Here is a 22,416-nt window from a genome sequence, read left to right as displayed (position 1 = left end):
TGACCCAATCGTTATTTTTCTGCACGCTTTTTACTCAAGTGGCTTTCAGCTTCTCTTTTTTTAATTTATAGGCACAAGAGGTCAAATGTTGATTGTTGTGAAAATTACTGAATGAATCTATTTTACTCTTACTTCGATCTCAGAAGAATGCAACAACCATCAAAATAGGCAAGAAACCATTTCTAGGAATTGCTACTTTTGCTAATCCTCGACACACTAGTAATTAAAGGACTAATTAGTTTTCATGTGTTCCTAGCTTTAAGAAACTCTGATGTTGAACAGTACCATCCTTAAATTACATCAAACATTTAGATAGGCTAAAGATGGTTCTCATGCATCACCAAATTGGCTTAATGTTTTTTTTCCGAAACATATTTTGCGTGTTTTATGAGCATGTGTAACAAGAGGAACTTTGTATTAAAGATGAACTTGTTGCAGGTCACAAGAGGGACCTGTTCCTCTTCTTCTGGGAATAACAAGAAGCAAAACAAAGGAAAAAGGAAGAAAAGGGAGGTTCCAGATCTATTCTAAGCAACTAAAAGAAAAGCAAGTTCATCCATGCCTTCTTTAGTGAAATCTGCCACTACTTATACTACTCTAGTAGCTATTACTCATGCTCTTTTGCTATCAGAGTCTGTTTCCCTTTTGCATCTGGGACCACGTAGTGGTCCAGGTATTGTGGCACTCGTTTGTACCTGGTACTACGCCTGTTGTTGTCCAACTTGTCCTGCGGAGTCATTACAGACCGCCTAGCCTAAGGCTATTACACATCCAACACCTTAGGGAATTAGTTTGATCATCAATTGAGTGACTATGAAACAAGATCAACACATTGTAAGTAATCAACGTCATCCTTTCTATTGCAAAAAAAAAAGAAAAAGAGTATGTATTACAAAATAAGCAACATTAATGGCTACATTTTGTTGCTGCATCACGAATTTCATGAAAAAGAAGATGAGTTTTTATCACAATTTTAGACGTACGCTTGTAGCAAGACAAAATGCTCAAACTCCCTTCGATGATCTATATAGATTTCGTTGAACTTGGAGTTAAATGGAGGATTTCTCTGCAATTCAGCAGATAAAATAGTATTGTCAAATAAATAATGGGTTAATAGTGTTCTCTATAAATGAAGGAATCCATCGATCGCCTTGAATGAAATTCTGAACAGAGTATGAATACACATGTTGAGCTGGAATTTGGCTACTCCACAGCACTCGTTCTTTTGCATTAGCTCCAGCTCCAGTATTTCCGAATTCTCCATAGTAAAGTGTATTCAAAGCAAATTCACCACTCCAAGGCATCCATCCATCAGGATTAATAAGATCCCCAAATTGACATTCTATAAAAACTGTCCTCGAATATTCCTTCCACGGCCTTCCAAGGTAAGTTTTGTGTACACTAGGATTACTGTTATACAACTTCATATATTCTGGAGTTCCATTGATGGAACAATTGTGGAAGACGAAACCAGTTGATTGACCTGGCTCTATTCTACCGTGAGCAGTGACAGCATTGGTTTCACCATTCTCTGGATTTACTATTCGAGGGGAAACTAAGATGTCACAGTCTTGGAAGAAGGCAGCCGCGTTTCCAAAGATGAAGTCTACATTACCTTGGATTCGACATGACTTGTAATATTGGCGCAAAGAATTGACATAAAGTGTGTCTTGGTTACCCAGAAATTCACAATTTTCTATCACAGAACGATCACTGCTGGATCGAAAAGCTACTGCTTGTTGAGCACCAGCACCTGCTGTGTTTTCTATCGTTAGATCCCTGGCCATGAATCCATCACCAAGTACTCCTGTTTTTTAAAACAAAACAATAAAACATGATCAAAACGACCCAAAGCACCTAAAAACTATCAACTGTAGCTCTAAAGCAGATGTACACCTTGGAATATTTTTTTTGAGTTAAAGCAACAATTAAAATAGGACGAAGGAAGTAAGTTAAGTAACTTTGTTATTATAATAATGGTAAAAAATAATTATTTTAATGTGAAAAAATATGATATTGCGGGCATTATTCATTGATCGTATTTGAAAATTTTCTCCTCATGCACCTGCTAACTTAGAATTATTAATTATAGGATGGGGATGTTTTATCCAACAATTTGGCAATGCATGTTATGAGCATTAAATACTAGGCTACATAGTACTAGTAGAAAATAACTACCACAGATGTGGTGCTTCCTTTTTTAAGTAGAGGTTCGGGTTCAAATTTTGAATATAGAAACAACTTTGGTAAGAAGGAGATGGACTTCAATGCGAGTACCGAATACCAAATTTGTAGTGATAAAAGACTTTCCAAAAGAGAAAATAAACTACTTACCGACAGTAGCAGATTCAAAAGTGGTGACGCCACTGTTGGCCATGTTACCAACATTCAATGATCCTGTAATAACAGTTTGTCCCATTCCATCTCCTAAAAACACCAAATTCCTCTTTGCCATAGGAACCCTAACAATCTCATCATACAACCCCGCCTTGATCCATATCACAAATCTCTCAGAAACCAAGTTGTTAGGCGCTGCATTCACCGCATCCTGCACCGTCCTATAGTCACAATTTCCTGCCTTGCAAACCATCACATTCGGCTTCAAATTCGATGGCACTCCTCCCTTCACATCCATTCTGATAATGTCCAAATATAAATTTCGTATCAAGTCAAAACCAGACAAATAAATTGAAGCACAAATTTTCAATACCTGGTTCCTGTAACACCTTCCCAAAATCCTTGACGTTCAGTTTTAGGCGGACTCCATGATCCGATTTGATTCCCATGAATATCAAAATTGATTATCATCCCCAAAGTATTGCTGGTAAACCCAATCAATGACTCCATTAACACTATAGTTTGTATAACTCGTGAGGTGTCATTCACCTTCTGTAAACCCGCGGAGCAGCCATGTTGATACCCTAAGGCTGCGCTCATCCATGCGCGAGCGTCCTTAATTTCTCCTCTTGGCAATGCATCATTAGCCGTCTGTTTAAATCTGTATTCTGAAAAAGCGAGTCCCTCCACACAATTTACCGCGGCAACGGTAACATTCACGTTTCCAGCAGAAGCTTTTTGTATATCCTTCACCAAGGCCTGGGCCTTGGTGAGTTTATGCGAGGAGCGAGCTAATGCTGAATATATTATTTGAAGGGTTGAGAGATTTGAAGGAAAGTGATAATGGAAAGAAGCCTCGCATTTTGATGGATCATGTGAGACTTTACAGGCTTCTCGAATTTCAGGAGGCAAATGGTGGTGATGATCATCAATGGCGTGAGAGAGGGAGAAGAATAAGAAGAGGATTGCCAGAGAGAAATTACCAGATGCCATTGAATTGCATTAGCTAATTTGGTTTGTTGAAGTTGTTATATATATATATATATATATATATGGATGAATGGTTGAAAAAGAAGTGTCTGACCAGTGTGAAAGGGAGGGGCTTAGGATGAGTTTGGGTGATCAATGGAATTTTTTACCAAAGTAAGTCATTATTAAAATCAATTCACCAAAATAATACTTTTTTTTTTTGAAATTTTACAAAACTAATATTAACGTAGTTCTCGGTAACGTTTTATGTTATATTTTATTCAAAAAAATTCAATAACAAAAAGACAAAATCTGACATAGTAAACAGACATAAAACGCTATTGTCAATAACGTTTTATAATTCGTTACTCTGAGACATATTTTACAGCTAAAACGTAACTCACGATAACGTTTCTATGAAATATATAATTTTCTCTTTTTCTTCTCTTTTCATTCATAGATACTAATACTTTTGCAAGAAAAGGAAGAGTGAGGAGGGCTTTTCTATAATATTAATTAATTCCTTTTTTTAATAGTTATTTTGCTTACTTATTATATTTTTTTCCTCAAAATCCACCTCAATGGTGGGAGGTTAGGCAGACCCCTACATGTTCATTCCATCAGCAAAAGAGAGTTACAAGGAATGGAAGATAGTCCTTCCTCTATGGGGGTTAATAAGGATGAAAATTTCATATCCTTGTACAAAAAGTGTCATATACATATACTATAAGTTTGGATGTAGCTTACTTATTACATCAATTTAATTTAACAGTTTCTTTATTGATAGTCTAATAATTAATAATCATAAGAAACCGAATGATCTAATATTTGGAAGGATGATATCTTAGGCTAAAAGAAGATCTCTTGTATAATTTATTTACAAATTTTGAAATTGAAATGATACAAGACAAGCTTCAATTTGTGCAAAGTCTTCCTCACTTTTTTTTCCTTTTGTTTAAAAAAATATTGTCTATGTAGAAAAGAGAAAGAAAAGAGAAAATCATATATATTTCAAGTGAAGGTATGTACAAAATATATCTATCTATTTAATAGTGGAAAATTGAATAATGAATGAGACATGTACAAGACTGAATTTCAATTTTCAGCCATTCCAGAGAAATGTTACTGTGAGTCACATTTTAGCTGTAAAACGTGCTTAACAGTAACGAATTATAAAACGTTACTGACAATAACGTTTTATGTTTGTTTACTCTGTCAGATTTTTATCTTTTTGTTATTGAATTTTTTTGAATAAAATATAACCTAAAATGTTACTGCGAACTACGTTTATACTAATTTAATAAAATTTCAGAAAAATATATTATTTTGGTGAATTAATTTTAATAATGGCTCACTTTGGTAAAAAATTCTGAGAAATGTGAGGATAGGGTTCTGTTGAGGCTTTGGGGTGCAATGGTAGAGAGATCACTCAATTTCACGTGCTATAATTAAAATAATTTCTTTGTCATACTAAAATAGCTTAATTATATTTATTTCTTACAGTAAAAGTAATGTCAAATTAATAAATATATTTTACTATAACTTTAAGTTTTTACACTTTACTAGTTTTACAAGTAAAATTTGGGAATCAAGTCAGTTGGTTGACTATTCCAACCACAAAAAGAAGTAAACTTAAATTAATTTATTGAAGAAATATTTTTGTGATCTTCCTAATACTTTCTTTCTTCATTTATATTTATTCATTATTTTAAAAATAGATTTTCATTTTATTTGTCACTTTTAACATATCAAAAAGAGATTAAAAAAAATTCATATTTTATCTTTAGCATTAATTTACTTATTCTCTAAATTATCCTTCAAAACATAATAATAATTATCAATTAATAAGAATAATGTGATAAAATAAATAAAATTATTATTTTATTAATGAGTGTGTCAAATTCAAATATGACGTAAAAGTGAACGGGAGTAAATTATAAGCATTGAATAAGACTACTACTACTATATACGTGAAAAATGAAATCAATTCGAGAGTGGGGCGCCGCAAGACTTGGAAAGAGTATCACGGGATTGAGTACGATAGTCACAACTCACTAGACTTTCCACATCTTTTTTTTTTTAGGTGTCGGTAGTAATAAATGAGATCTTACCAAGGGAAGGATTTTCTTAAGTTTTTTCCTTGACTATCTAACAATGCTTCAAGGATTTTCTATATAAAAATTACGTATTAAATGATGACAATCAGACATGATACGGCTGCAAAGGTAGGGGCGATCGGGCGGATCCACAGACACGATTTAATGGTTCATGGTAGTGCTTAAGTGAGCCTGAGTTTAACATATTTTTTTTACTAAGCTAAGAGAGCACCCATAATTTTAAAAACCTAGATCCGCCACATATTCCCTGAAGATCTGAAGTTGCAATCCCTATTGGTCCGATTTCAGAGTTACAAGGCCGGGAACATTCAGATGACTGTTATTATGAAGCTGTGTAACCAACTCTCAAACACTTTGCTTCTTACTTTTATGGTGTCGTTGAATGGCCACACCGGAGAACAGACTTAGCCCAATTAATTGTTTTTATATTGTTAATTGATTCATTGTTATTTATTTTGAGTCAAACTAATCAATACACATAAAATAAAACAAATGGAATATTAGTTATGCATAGATATAACTGACATGCAGCATTTTGTATCAAAAAACAAACGTTATATAAGTAGTACGCAATTTTACATACGCAGTAAATTTTGTTATACATCAAACCATATATAAGTAATGCATAATTCTTATAGATAGATCTTATTCAAACCAAAACAACCCCTAAGTGAATGGATATGTTAGGGGCAAGAATAGAAATGTAGATATAAAGTAGCACTACATGTCAAAGAATGCAACTCTTGGCTACCTAGTTTTGCACTTCAAGAAAAGCTCTGAAAATTCCAAGGGAGTAGTATCCAGTATCAGCATTTATGTTAAAAATTCCGGGAGATTATATGCTTATCTCCAGTACTTTCGAATCCATAGTTTTTGAAGGGCAAACGGCACATAATTTACTCAATACTTTGAGTGCCAACTTCTTGGAACAATCTGCCAAAATGAGCTCTCTGAGTGTGTTGAAATGCTACAAACAGTAATCCAACTTCCATCTGCTGAAACCAACTTTTTGTCCTCTTAAGATACTACTGCTTCTGTATTCCATGTGTCACCAATCAATGTGCCAACCCTCTCTCCTTTAATGGCTTTAGCAATGTTACCTGTTTTATTGAGATTAAAAACGACAACTGCCAAAATGAAAAATAAGATTGGATGAGTCAATTTGTAAGTTGATTTAAAAGGGAAAGACTCGCCAATGACACCTCCAGAGTCATCCTGAAAATGATAAAAGGAATCCAAAGGCTGAAAACCTCGTACCTGGAATGTTATTCTCTTGGCACAAAGTAATTGCAGTAAGGTCCATCACTGAGAGCTCTTTTGAAATTACATCATGGTAAGTCAGGTTATCCTGAAGACGAGCATCAGGATTATGCTTAGGGTTATCATCATAGACTCCATCAACGTTTGTTGCCTTCAAGACCACCTCAGCATTAACTGCAATGCATTCAAAATTTGATTGGTGAGAAACAAAAAAAAAAAAAAGAAAGAGACGTGCACTCTCATATATGTTTCAGTAGCAGAGCGCCATTTGTCTCAAAGACCAAATCATCACTTGGATGAGAATCATTTGGGGACAAACAATTCAATCATGTTCCAATGTTTGTGTGTGACATGTTCCATTTAATGGAGATAAATATTACTCCCTCTGTTTCAACAAGAATGACCCCTTTCCTTTTTAGTCTGTAATCTGTTTCAAAAAGAATGGCCTCTTTCTTTTTTTTATAACATTTTAATTTCAGTTTTCCACGTGACATGTTTAAGGCCACAAGATTAAAGGGCAATTTTGTACATTTGACATAACTTTAATTTAGGACCACAATATTCAAAAGTCTTCTTTATTTTCTTAAACTCCGTGCCAAGTCAAACTAGGTCACTCTTTTTTAAACGGAGGGAGTTAGTAAACATAAGTGTTGAAGTGTGCATTCAATAAACTTGGTATATTCTTAGCCAAATAGCTTCACACGAGCAATGAAGAATTTCAACATAAACAACTACCCTTCAGTCCCAAACAAGTTGGGATCGACCATATGAACCTCACCGATCATATTTCTCTATTTACACTTAATTCATTTATTTCATCATGCCACCAAATAAAAATAAAGTGAAAAAAACTAAGTTAAATATATATTAAATAATGGTAATAACAATAATATTAAAAGTTCTCTATATTTTTATTGGCATCTATATCTATAATAAGATCAAAATACTCCTACGACAGCAATAAATTCAAAATCAAAGTACTAACAAGACTAAAACCTATTCTCAACGGGTAGATACTACCTATATGGATCTTTTTCTTCCGTTGTGCTTTATCTTTCCCTAAGTCTGCATTGATTTCAAGAAATTGTAGGTCGTTTGAGACAACTTTCTTCCATGTAATTTTAGGTTTACTTCATATACTTTTAACACCATCACCCACCATACTTTCACACCTACAAAGAGGTGCATCAGTAGGTCTATGCAGGACATGACTGAACCATCTCAAGCAACTATCTCAGTTTATCCTAATGCGTGCTACTTGCACCTTCTATTTAATGTGGTCATTTTTAATCTTATCTAATCTTGTATGGATGCACATCCATCTTTAGCATCCGCAACTCTCTAATACTCGTCTTTTGGATATGTTGGACTTTAGAGGCCCAGCATTCACTGCCATAAACATGGCCGGACATATAACTGTTCTGTAGAACTTACCTTTCACTTTGGTAGGCATTCTTCTATTACATAACACCCTGGGTAGTACTTCTTCCTTTCAACATGATCCATGAAGAATTGATTTTAAGAAAATTACCAACCCACCTCTGAAGGAACTTTAGTCATTATCCACTCCATTATGTACTTCTAAAATATAGGACAGTTTAAGGCGTATAGTGACCTTGTAACATTTTCTTCTTAGTTTTGTTTTCTCTTTTATCCAATTTAGGAAGGAAGAAAGATATTTTGCAGAATCCACTTTAATTTGCAAGTATGTCAAAGTTCCATGCATGTAGAACATCCGAATCAGGAAGAAGTAGAACTCACTCTCTGCACAACGCAGAGCTGCAGCAGTGTCTGTCGTGAAGAAGGGATTTCCAGTTCCTGCTGCAAAAATTACTACTCTCCCTTTCTCAAGATGCCTAACAGCCCTTCTACGGATATATGGTTCAGCAACTTCTGACATTCTAAATGCAGTTTGGACTCTTGTGGGGATTCCAATGCTCTCCATTGTAGCTTGTAAGAATATTGCATTCATTACAGTAGCCAACATCCTGAAAGGTAAGTGATAAAACTTTAATTAATAGTAGTCCCAAAGTGATCTCTCTCCCATGCATCTTCAGCACACGCTGATAAATCAAAGGACAGATTAACAACATGTGATACCATCATTCAAACTCAGGCAAAGATGAGGGTTTCAATCTGACCAACTTAAAGAACTGATCTTGTCATTCCAGAAGAGCTGTATTAAACAAAAGCTTTGTTTTCAAGTATATCGGCCTGGAGGTCTGCAGGCCCTAGCAGTGCAAATATTGGTTTGAATAAAATTACAAGGAAAACATTTGGATTGAAAACAAGATTTGTACCACCAGGTTCTGCAGAATCTCAGGCTCATATAATTTTAAAAAAAGCATTTGTATCCCATTAGATATCAAGAAAAAACAAAATGCATTTGACAAAATATAGATTCTGCTTATATCAGGCATAACCTACTTAGATTGAAACTGAAATCTATAAAAAAAAAATTGATCTTGTTTTATGTTCTAATCAGTTCTAATGCTACCTGTCCTCACTATAATATGAATTTAATCTTGGCTAAGAGATATAATTCTAAAACGATTGCCAGATATCCGCACTAGGGGTATCCTATACAGCTCAGATAGTTTAGAGTACAGCTTAGCTCCCCAGTTTCAACTTTTAATAGCATCCAGTTGCAAGTCAATGTCCGAGTAACTAGGACTTTGTAGTTTGTATAGATCATATTGAAGTAAAATAAGAAAAGAATATGACTTGTGTGATACAGTTAATTCAAGGGTTATCTTGTCCTGTCTTTACATAACTTCAGCTTTCAAAAACCATCAAAATCCTCTTTGGAATTTGGCCAACAACTTTGAAGCCTCTGTACATAGCAAGTATTTGATACACAATCACTGTTAAAAGCTGCCAAACATTTCTTTCTTAGCATCTTTGATCTCCAAATCTGCATCTATTCAGGTACATGCTTAATTCCTTTCAGCACCTTTTCATAATTTTAGTCACCAACACCAAAGCCTTAAAAAGGAAAAGGGGTCCTAGAAACCCCATTCTGATTTGTTTAACCACTAGTTGATGTAAAAGAAAAACAACCAAGTCTGTCCAACATCAACATCTTTTATGGAAATACCGAAATAGGAAATAGGAACCTATCAAAACTCTTCCTACCACCCTTTGCTTCCTCAAGTACATTTTCTGAAAGCTATCAAAGAATGTGTACCTAATCACATCTTTAAGTTCGAGGCATGTTTGTCTAAAGCATGCTAAATTGCACAAACAACACTACAAAATATTACCCAGTCCACTACTTCCTGCCCAACACAGAAATACAATAGCATACATACCCAATATAATCAGCAGAAGAACGTTCCAGTCCACTACTTCCTGCCCAGGAGGATCCACGAAAAATATTACCTCCACCAACAACTATTGCAACCTGCCACATTGCTAGTACAACTGAGAATCTATGAAAAAACTGGATAAGATCGTCATCAAGGAGGAGCTCTTAGTAGTATTATACTGATTTAATCATGACATACGATTGAAAAGAAGAAGTTTGAATGACAAATATGAAAAATTAACAATGGAACATCAGATGAACGGGGAGTAATCTAGTCTGCTACCTCCTACCCAATAGGATCCACCGAAATTATTACATCCACTAACAACTATGATAGACCTACACAGTTGCTAGAAGAATTGAGAAATCTATGAAAAAACATACCCAGATTGCCATCAATGAGCTCATAGCAGTATTTACTGATTTAATCATGACATAATCATGACATAAGCATGACATAAGATTGGAAACAAGAAGTTAGAATAGCAATAAGATCAACAAATGGTTCATATGTTGAATCATATAAACAATTTGCAAATTCTGTTGGACACGAGAAAGATTCATTGCTGTAGAATTTTAACGAAATTACTACAATAATTTTAGTTCAATTTCCCCAAAACAATCTTGAGCACTGCCAAGTAGGAAATTTGGGTAAATATTGACTTCAGATAGCACAAGAAATGAAAATGTACAAATTATTGCAATAAGAATCCCAAGGTTAATGCTCCAACCAGACCATGAATTATAGAGAAAATAATAATAAATCGAAGGTCTAAGTATCCTTCAAAATAGGGATCAGAAAGATAGATAATAAAGAAAAAGTTTATAAAACAAAGCCAAACCCTTCAGATGATGCACCACCTTCATATAATATAAGAATAGGATCTTTAGGAAAGAAGTATTCGATTTATTCAAAAATTTACCTCAATGCCAAGTCGAGTGACAGCTGCCACCTCCCTCGCAATGGCCATTGTGATCTGTATAACAACATGAAAGCTTTAAAAAAGATCAGAAATCTAGAAAGAAAGAAAAACACAACAACACAGCGAGCATGGACATATGTGAGCAGTTCTACTATTCTGACCTTTGGGTCAATGTTTTGTGCTTGATCTCCTGCTAGTGCCTCACCACTAACTTTAAGCAGTACCCTACGCCATCTATATGATGGTTTAGATGTTCCATTATTTGTCATCGTGACACCAAAAGGAGCTATGGGAGATAAATCAGGTTGCCTATCACAGAACGCAGACAACACAAGGAAGCTGATATTAGGAACACACAACTTCATGCAAAGCAAGCACAAATAACTGAATGCCAACAGAGATAAGTGGTTTAATAGTATGTCATAACAGGTTATTGTTAGGGACTTTTAAGTTATATCTAAAGTGACACTGCATGACACACATAAGTTAGAATGGAAGTTAATATTTTTAAGAAAATCAAGGTCTTACTAAAAAATATCAATAGCATGACAAGATATAATAACTAAAAGTGGAAGGACGTAAAACATTTTTGGTATTGCTACTAAAGCATTCAATCCAAGGTAAATAGGATAAACTCCACTTGTTGCAACCAGTGAAACATTTACTCCGTGAATGAAAAAAGAAAGGTCAAATAACTAGCCTATTCGGCGAAAAGTATATAACATCTAAGCTTATTAGCTGACTGAATAGAATGAATGACTCCCATCTGTTGCACTTAGGCTGCTAAATTTATGAAATTTTACTCTTACTTTCAAGTATTAAGTAAAAGGTTTGTCAAGTCCTTCTAAATCAGATGCAAAAACTGTTGTGCTAGTGTTCAACAACTCACACCTCTCCCCAGTTCAATCTGTTCGTCTCACCTCAGGTTGACGAACCCACAAAAGTATTAACGAATAACCTTTTCACTATAAGTTAGTAGAGTTAAGAGTGCAAATTTATCAATGCATTTTGAATACTCAAGGACGGTATTCCAGCTCTCAACTTATACAAGTTGAATTGCTTAAAATAAAATTCAATTCCATACAACTAATACATTTCATCACACACCATATGACCATCATCAGCTAAACTGAAGACAAAACCTTTCCGACACTACTGACTTGCTCAAGTAAATGTAACTTAACATTCATTATCAACATACAACAGTCCTGTCACAATAATTGAGTTGTACAAACAGCCAAAAGATTTTGTAGAATCTTAAGCTACTTTCACCACAATCAACTAAATATTAATTTCAATTAGGGGAATCTACACAATTGTAAGAGAACAGTAAGCCTAGGTCTCGACTGTAAGAGAAAAATACCTGCCGTTCATGTGTTCTGGAGATTGTCCAATGTGAGAGGAGCAACACTTGACTAGGGCAAAAGAAGGATCAAGTTTCAAGTGGTGGTAGAAGGGTTTGAAGTAACAGAGAGACGGTGAACTGATAGCATTGAAAGAGGATATGGGGCGGCAAAAGGATGTAGAGATAGCCATGGAAAAGGGAAACTATAATTCCACTTCTTCTTCTTTCCCTTGTTCTACAAGACGGCACTGTTCTATGTGGATAATGTTAAATGTTTGGGGTTTTGAAACATATCACGACTCCCCACGAAAATATCACTTGCTGCATTGCTAACGACCGAAAAGGGGAAAAAAAAAGTTTGAGTTGCATTAAAATTTGAGTCAATTCCCTAAATGGTCTCAAGTTTAGAAAATTGTCTTGAAATATCATTTATGTTTCATTTAGAATCAAAATATGATTTAACTATCATTATTTTTCTCCAAATATACTTAACACTTCAAAAGTTTCACTCTCTCGTAGTTGGCATACCATGTTATTGAAACCTTTTTTTTAAGAATAGACTTATTTAATTCATCAAACTCATTTAACTAAAATAATGATCTTATTATTTTCTAAAAAGTATACATATATTAGTTTATTAAGAAGAAATTTTCATGCTTAAGAATCTTTTATCATAATTAATTTTTTATTTTTTTTTATGCGATGAAGAATAATTTTTAAAAACTTACTATAATGTCATCAATTTTGAATACTTATAAACACAGATATTCAAAAAAATATTGATATATAAATCACTCATGAATGTCAACTTTCATCAATTAATCATATATTATACAATGGATCAATAATATTAAAGGTCGATTAACTATTAAAAAGGGGAAAAATGACGAAGATACCCCGAACTATCGTAAATGGTATGCAGATACCCTCCATCATACTTTTGGGACATTAGTGCCCCTGCCGTCCAAAAATTAGAGCATATATACCCTTTATACTAACGGACATACACGTGTCATAATCTTATCTACCAACCCAATATTTATTAAATATTGAATTGAAGGATAAAATTGTGTCACGTGTCCCTATTTAGTCTTCCGTTAGAGTGAAGGGCATATATGCTCTAATTTTTGGATGGCAGGGGCACCAATGTCTCAAAAAGTATGACGGAGGGTATCTACATACCATTTATGATAGTTCGGGGGCATAATCGTCCTTTTTCCCGTTAAAAAATAATTAATTGGGTACTTTGAAATCTATACTTACAATATCTTTTTTTGAAAAGAAAATAGAAAAAGAATAATATTTATATTAGAAAATAAATTTTGATCTTTATTTATTAATATATTAATCTCACATAATATGTATATTATTGAATTAAAATAGGCAATTCAAATATATCTGTGTTTAATTGTACAATAAGTTAAAATATAATATAATATAGCAATAAAAGAATAAAAATTAAGTTACAAATTTATTTGAATGCTTTTATGAAAAAAATTGCTTAAAATTTTCAAATAATTTACTTAGGGATTTTGAAAATTACCAAGTACTAATTGCACACAAACCTTTTTTCATTGAATTTTGTTTGGTAAAAAAATATAAAGGAATTAGTTTTTAATTTATTTTTTTTATAATCTTCATAAATTCTCATGTAATTTATATATTTGTTTTGTAGAGACATAAGTTTGATGAATTAAATAGGTCTATTATATTTTTAAATGATGATTTAATAATATGACATATCAACTCGAATAGAATGAGACTTTTGAGATATTTAGTATTTATTTTTTTTGGATAAAAAATAGTAATAGTATTATTCACTTTCTATTTATTTTTTCAAGAAAAAATATTGTAAGCATGAATTTCAAAATACACAATTAATATTATTGTAATAGTTAATTGACCTTTAATATTATTGATTCATTAAACAATTTATGATTAATTGATGTAAGTTAGCATTCATGACTGATTTGTATATCAATATTTTTTTGAATTTATGTGTTTATAAGTATTCAAAATTGGCATTCATGAGTGATTTGTATATCGATATTTTTTTGAATGTATATGTTTATAAGTATTCAAAATTGATGATATTATAATACGTTTTAAAAACTTATTCTTCATAACATAAAAAAAAAAAAAAAAAAATTATAATAAAAGATTCTTAAGTATGAAGATTTATTCTTAATAAACTAATATTTTTTTTAAAAAAACTAATATGATCATTATTTTAGTTAAATGGGTTTAATGAATTAAATTAGTCTATTATTAAAAAAAAGACTTTAATGACATGTCATGTCAACTAGGAGAGAGTGAGACTTTTGAAGTGTCAAGTATATTTGGAGAAAAATAGTGATATTTTGGTCCTAAATGAAACATAAATGATATTTTAAGGCAATTCCCTAAACTTGGGTGACCATTTAGGGAATTGACTCTTAAATTTTTATCGGCATTTTTGAAATTTGAAAAAAGTACATGATTTGTTTTAAAGTGAAAAATGATGTTTAAAAATCGAAATTGTTTTTTATGAGTGTTTGGCCTTGACATTGTGAAATTTGAAAAGATAAGTTTTATTTTTAAAGTGAAAATGATATTTGAAAATTACAATTTTATTTGGTCATCAATATAATTAGAGTTACTTGCTTTTTATTTTTTGTGAATAGTTTAAAGTGAGAATTTTCACAATTAAATGATTATTTCAAATTCATAATTTGAAAATGGAAAAAATTAGATAAAATATCAATTGGGTCAAAATTTATAACCTAAAATAATCTAATAATTATTTATTACTTAAACTGGTCAAAATATATTATTATATTGCTTGAAGTTGTAACGATCTGTTCTGTTATTACTGAAAATATATGTGGTAGCGGTATACAAATCTCATTCGTCATAGGGTTAGGATACATGAGTGCACTAGTTATGCATTAAGGTTGTACAATTGCCCCTATCACAAAGTAAGTTGAGGTCACATTTGCTTGCACTTAGTGGGGGTCTGAATTTTAATCATTCAGATTCGCCTCATTAAGTGTGTTTGTTTTTTAGGACTGAATCTTAATTATTTAGATTCAGTTCATTACGTTTGTTTGTTTTATTTCCTTATAAGCCTCTTAATGGGTCTGAATAGATATGAATGAATCAGATCTATAACACAGTCTTAACACCATTCAGACTCAAAAATAAGACTCCTATCTTAATTCAACTACATCACAACAAGTCATAAAAGTCACGTTGTTTTCTTATTTAATTAATGTTAAGTACACGATTACCGTTATAATTTTCTTTATTCTTATTAACTTAATATACACCTTTTACTTTCATAAATTAATCAATATATTTGAATTGATAAGCACTCTCATGGTACAATATTTAGCACGGTTCCAGAAAATAAGAAAATATATTATTTGATCGATAACAATAACAAATGTCTATTATAAAATAAAATATTTTCATAAACAATATATTAGTACTCTATATACACTATTTTACATTGCATTATATTAGATTCTCAAAGTTTTTGAGTTCAAAGAATAGTCATATTAATGATATAACTTAATGTTAAATTCTTAAAAGATAAATCATATTACCTTGTTACAATAAAAATATTCAAAATATTATTTTTTATATAAAAAAAAATGATTTTACTAAAATGAGGTTTTTATAATATTTTATTGAGCGTTTAATTACATATGCACATTTAGATATTAAAAACAAATTGTCCTAATAATTCAGCGTTCAGACTCAGAGACATCATCTTAATATTCAGATGTGTATTTAGATTTATACATCTAGATCTTAATGCACATCTTAATATTCAGATGTGTCTTCAGATTCAGACGTGAAACAAATGAGGCCTGAGAGTATCCTTATTCATTTAGTTCTGAGCTTAAGTTTAAATCAAGGTCAACTCCAAACGATCATATCTCTCAACATATAATGATTTAGGTGGTCCATGACGTATCAAATTTGTTAATTATAGTATATTTGGATAGTATAGATATGAGAATATTTAAATATAGTATGATTAAATAGTTTCGATATGAGAATATTCCCTAATTCCTTTAATTAGACAGTTAGGAGATTGTGCAATATTTTATTATATTCTTTCCTTATTTACATTATGTGTAACAACTATTTATTACCATCAACTTGGGAGAAGGATCAATCAATTCAATTCACAGTATCTCTTCTTATTATTATTATAACTTCTCATGATATCAGAGTCACTGATTTTTTAAGTACATTACAAAGTACTTAAAAGTACATTACACCATCTTTTTCTTTATAAGATAAAAAGTCCATTACATCCTTGAATTGACAGTGGTATACACGGTTACATGAAAGATGACTAAGTGTAGAAAGTTCTCTTTGAGCAAGAGAAAGTGTCATAGTAATCCAAAATTTAAAGGATAAAAGATTGAGATTTAACTTTTGAAAGCATTTGAAACTAATTTTTTTAAAGTTGAAATCAACAGAAAAACAATAGCAAACATACCCAATATAAGCAGATGAACAATCCAGTTCACTACTTCCTGTCCAGGAGGATCCACGAAAAATATTACTTCCACCAACAATTATTGCAACCTGCCACATTGCTAGAACAACTGAGCATCTATGAAACAATTGGATAAGATTGCCATCAAGTTGCTCGTAGTAGTGTTATACTGATTTAATCATGACATACGGTTTAAAAGAAAAGGTTTTGATTGACATTTGATGAACATGGAATAATCTAGTCTGCTGCCTTCTAGTCAAGAGGATCCACCGAAAACATTACCTCGACTAACGACTATGAAAGACCATTTCAAGTGAATTTTTTTTGTGATTTAGAGTTACTTACTTAAAATGGCCAATCGATCTATTTTATTGCTTGAAGTTGTAATGATTTATTCCGTTGTTATTGAAAATATATGTGGTAACGGTATACTAATCTCATTCGTCATAGGGTTAGGATACATGAGCGCATTAGTTATGAAGTAAGGTCAATGTCCCTATCAAGTAAGTTGAGAGTATCCTTATGATTCAGTTTCGAGCTTAAGTTTAAACTAAGGTCAACTTCAAACGACCATATCTCTCAGTCTATAATGATTTAGGTGGCCCATGACGTATCAAATTTGTTAATTATAATATATTTGGATAGTATAGATATGAGAATATTTAAATATAGTATGATTAGGGTTGTTCATGGTTATAGTTATAAAACCAAACCGAACCGCAATCCGAACCAAACCGATTAAAAAAACTAATATTTGGTATGATTTGGTTAGGTTAGATTTTAAATTTTGAAAAACCGATATTATTTGGTTTGATTTTGATTTTACTAAAACTTAACTGCAAAAATAACCAAACCGAACCAAGAAGTTATATATATAAATTTTACAATTATTTATAAATAAAATATAAGTATTTTGATAAATTTTAATTAACCTAAGTCTTTAATTTTACTATTTTCTGAAGCCCAACACTAAAATTTTAGCCCAACTATTAAAACCTTAAGTTTAAATCCCTCAATATTCATTACATTAAAGATCACACTTTCTTGTTCTTTATAAAATTTTCTAATGCAACATTGAATAATTTAAAACTCAAGCTAAAGAAGATGGTAATTGATTAGTTTTGACTATGAAATATTGATTGTTTTTTTAGAAGTAATTTCTTAATATTTCAAGGTGTAATTTTATTGAAAAGTCTATTGATAAGATGTTGAGATCTCCAAAATATTGAGCCAATGTCATAATCCAGGGGTACCCCCTAGATGTAACACGGCGTACTCAACCCCGAAGGGGTTTCATACAAGCCCTTAGCATATCATAAACATAAAGTCATAGATATGATGCATAATTAAAACTTTTTACAATCGAAGTCTTTTCATAAAACCATATGGAAGTCTAGACATTATCTCAAAACGCCATCTATTACAATTGAATATTAATAAGGGTCTAAGCCCTTTACAACATAGTCTCAAAAGAAAAGTAGAAGAAACTAGAAATGAACAACTTTCGTCCTCGAACCATGAGGACTCACCAAAAGCGTGAAGAATAGTCAATCCAAGCTTTGATCAAGAAGAAAGCACACCTCAACAATCGGGACCTACACTTACAGAAAAATGTAGAAAATATGGGTTAGTACAAAATTGCACTAAGTATGATAGTCATGCATAAAATCCTTGAAAACATGCCAAAAAGGGACATTTAGTTAAAACCATGCATTTTATCAAGTTTAAGAGTCATTATGCACAATAGTGTAAATACATGTCAAATCAATTCATAAGCAACCCGAAGCTTTACTTGTGCAATGCATAGACAAGATCCCATAATCCTATCTAATACTAAATATCACTTTTAGGCCACCATAATCATACATATCATACCTTGTCCTCATTCATAGCCAATGCTCATAAACAAAGAAACATTCATGTTCATTAACTTATAACAAGGAAAGTCACTCATAGCAACAATCCATATCATACATGCATAAATTCATATACCTTCATAGCATAATAAAACCACACCATAACCACTTTCCAAAGCATACTTGTGCAATGCATAAGTGAAGTCCCATACCCCCACTCACATTAAGTAGAACTCCTTGAGAAGTCATAAGTATAGTTCATATTCATGTTCTTCTCATATCCATATTCTTGTCATGTAGGGAAAATAACCTTAACCGACATAGACCATGTGAGCTACATGGAATCCGATGTCATGTCCCACACCGAAAAGAGATGTCCTACTTGCCTAAGGTAGATACAAATGTATTAGCTTTTAGGTGGATCCACTAGCTAAAGACCTATGTGGGCACATAGTTATGAGATATGGAGATTGCTTCTAGAAACCCCAAACTTATTGTATTGACGGGGGAGCTTCCATCTGATGAGATTATCTTTAGAGAACCCGACCTTTTGAATTGATGGGAGGGCCTCTACCTCATATTCCATATCCACTCGGTGCTAAGCATGATTTCCTAAATTATACATAATTAGTCTTGAATTGCATTTACATGTGTGAAGGAATACTTTATATGGAGATTGCTTCTAGAAACCCCAAACTTATTGTATTGACGGGGGAGCTTCCATCTGATGAGATTATCTTTAGAGAACCCGACCTTTTGAATTGATGGGAGGGCCTCTACCTCATATTCCATATCCACTCGGTGCTAAGCATTATTTCCCAAAATTATATGTATAATCTTTGAATTGGATTTACATGCATGAAGGAGTATCTTACCCTCCATCCAACACAACCCATAAACTAGCTCATAGATTCAATAAGTGAGAATGGACTTTCAACCTTAGAACCATCATTAATGTGTGAGGAGAACTTTCACATTATATTCATACTGTGTTCATGAGAATAGCCTTTCAATCAACACAATAATATTATCATAGTCATAATAATTCATGCATAATAATGTGTAAGGGTATAGGGGAGAATGACCTTTCAATCAATACCACAATTACACCACAATCATAGAATCTTCATTCTCAAATTAAACATTGAAGCACATACATAATTCTCACATTCATGTATAATTCTCATAATTCACCCTTCAAGGATCATAAATCACATTCAACCCAACATCTAAAATTTCTACGTTAGATATGGGTAATAATATAATTCAATTAATCTAAACAAGACCCATTTACATGCTTCTAAAATCAATCACCCACATTAAGATCACAGTTTTGCAATATAGGGAATCCATGGGTTCTTGAAGGAATTTCACCATTATTCAACCATAAAACATCAATTCAATCATAACCCAACATAATTAAACCATTAAAAATAATTTTAAAGGGAACCCATGCTACTCGAATTAAAACCCTACTTTTTGGGGAAATTGTAATATTTGAAATCAAGTTTTGAAGGGGCACCATGGGTGGAATCTACCCATGGATGAAAACTATCATACCTTGATGATGAATCTTCAAAGAATTTGATGAAAATCTCTTGATTTCTTCAGGCCCAAGCTTCAATTTTACTCTTCTTCTTCTTGGGTTTTTTGAGAGAGAAATATTGTAAGGAGGATGAACTTTTGATTTTGATTTGGGTCTTTGAGAGAATGATTTAGTTTTGGGTGTTTAATGACTTAAAATATCTTATATACTTATTTAAAAATAATATAAAATATACCCATTTTAATTGGACTAAAAAAATTAAAAATTACAAAATCGCCCCTCACACAAGTGGATTTCCCCACGCCTAAGGCAAAGTCCACGAGGGGCTTCACGGGCAGTGGACTGCTCCACGTGCTGTGGTCCCTCACGTGGACTTATGCCTTTGGCTTTTGAAGCTAAGGTATTTGTCTACGAGGGCTCCACGAGCCGTGGAAGCTTCCACGTGCCGTGGACCTTAGCATGGACTGCCTTTTGCCCAAAATGGCTAAGGCGGTGTTCACGAGAGGGGATTCACGAGCAGTGGAGTCTTCCACCTTCCGTGAACCCTCAAGTGAACTTCCTCCTTGCCCAAAAATGGCTAAGGTAGTGTTCACGAGGGCTTCTAAGGGAAGTGAAAGCCTTCACGCTCCGTGAAGCCTCACATGAACAATGCATTTTGCCCACACGACTAAGGCAAAGTTCAAGAGTTCTTGTACGGGCAGTGATGCCTTTTACCTTCCTTGAACCATCACTTGAACTTATACTTAGTCAAATTTTGGAGGCTAATTTAGGGTCCTCCTCAAGGACCCTAGGTTGGTCCTTGGGGTGTCGTACCTTGACGTTTAGGCCCTAAAAACATTTATTCTAAGTACAGGGAGTTATTTTACAACTCTAAACCACACATAAAATTTTAAAACTCTTACGTAGGGCTCTAGTTTCACCTATTAATTTTCTGGGTGTTACAACCAACTTTATGCTATTGACAATGAATTTTTTAGTTTCTAAAACTTGGTGCATTGGATGAATCACTTTTTTCGTGTAATAGCTTATTTGTGAATTATTCATGTACTAAGTATTTTTCTCTATCGAGATGCGTATGTCCTCAACAAACTTATTACTTTCGAATCATAAAAAACCGAAAATCTAACCAAACCGAACCAAACTGACAGTTATTTTTTTGATTTGATTTGGTTTGGTTTTAGAAATTTAAAAACCGATTTAAGTTGGTTTGATTTTGCTTTTAACTAATAACCGATCCAAACTTAATCATGAACACCCCTAACTATGATTAAATAGTCTTGATTTGAGAATATTCTCTAATCTCTTTAATTAGGCAGTTAGGAGATTGTGTATATTTTATTATCTTCTTGCTTATTTACATTATCTGTAACAGCTATTTAATCCCATCAACTTGAGAGAATGATCAATCAATTCAATTCATAGTATCTATTCTTCTTCTTCTCTTTACAATTTCTCATGGTATCGGAGCCACTAATTTTTTAACCCTCGCTCTGAATGTTCTTCTATTTCAATAATAGAAACGGAAGAAAATAGAGTGATTGATAAACTGGTTGTTAAATCAACCATATTAGAAAACTATCGAGTCTCATCTCTTTCTTTTTCCAGAATTTTTGGCCAAGATAACCTATTATTTAAATCAATTTACAACAATAATACTTTTTTTTAAAACTTTTAAAAACTAGTATAAACGTTGTTGACAGTAACATATTAGGCCATATTTTATTTCTACTAAGCAACAGACAAAAACTAACGGGGAACGGCGTTAAAGTAGAGATACGTTAATAATAGTAACGTTTTAGAATTTAAGTGGGAATACGTTACTACTAGTAACGTTTTAGAATTATTATACTAAAACATTTTTGTTTTGATCCTTCTATCTTAAACCCAATTTACCCCTTTTACCCAATTTCAATTTAACAGTACTTTCCTCACCCTACCCTAAACTCAATTTCAATTCAATATTTCATCCCCTCACGAAGAGAACATATGCACGACGCCGTTTTCAATTCTCCCGTTAGTGTTGCCGGAAAAAGAGATTCACAGTTCTTTCAGTGCCAAAAGTGTTTCGAGGTAATTTCTTTGTTCAAGGTTTAATTTTTCTTTACAAAGGAATTGAATTGAATAGTTAGTAGGATTCTATCTTGTATAAATTGAAGAACCCACTAACCAGCCCATGAAATTGGATTCCAACATAAGATTTTATCTGATTATTTGTATTGTTTGATTTGATTTAAGGACTCCTTTCATGGCCAGTGAACGAA

General features: G+C 32.6%; 2 protein-coding genes across 2 annotated transcripts; both read right to left on the bottom strand.

Moving 5' to 3' along the window:
* Positions 1-398: 398 nt before the first annotated feature.
* Positions 399-3,356, bottom strand: LOC102587840 (probable pectinesterase/pectinesterase inhibitor 51). The gene is made up of 3 exons (XM_006355083.2): positions 2,711-3,356; positions 2,335-2,636; positions 399-1,807 (listed from the first exon to the last, which is right to left on the bottom strand). Exons 1-3 carry the CDS (start codon positions 3,328-3,330, stop codon positions 1,095-1,097), a joined length of 1,635 nt encoding a protein of 544 aa, XP_006355145.1. The 5' UTR covers positions 3,331-3,356; the 3' UTR covers positions 399-1,094.
* Positions 3,357-5,961: 2,605 nt separating this feature from the next.
* Positions 5,962-12,584, bottom strand: LOC102587515 (uridylate kinase). The gene is made up of 7 exons (XM_006355082.2): positions 12,277-12,584; positions 11,075-11,222; positions 10,914-10,967; positions 9,995-10,086; positions 8,445-8,671; positions 6,681-6,857; positions 5,962-6,550 (listed from the first exon to the last, which is right to left on the bottom strand). Exons 1-7 carry the CDS (start codon positions 12,447-12,449, stop codon positions 6,441-6,443), a joined length of 981 nt encoding a protein of 326 aa, XP_006355144.1. The 5' UTR covers positions 12,450-12,584; the 3' UTR covers positions 5,962-6,440.
* Between the last annotated feature and the right edge of the window lie 9,832 nt (positions 12,585-22,416).

This window comes from Solanum tuberosum, unplaced genomic scaffold, assembly GCF_000226075.1.
Source record: "Solanum tuberosum cultivar DM 1-3 516 R44 unplaced genomic scaffold, SolTub_3.0 scf00192, whole genome shotgun sequence".
Taxonomy (NCBI): domain Eukaryota; kingdom Viridiplantae; phylum Streptophyta; class Magnoliopsida; order Solanales; family Solanaceae; genus Solanum; species Solanum tuberosum.
This window is presented reverse-complemented; position numbering and strand designations above follow the sequence as displayed.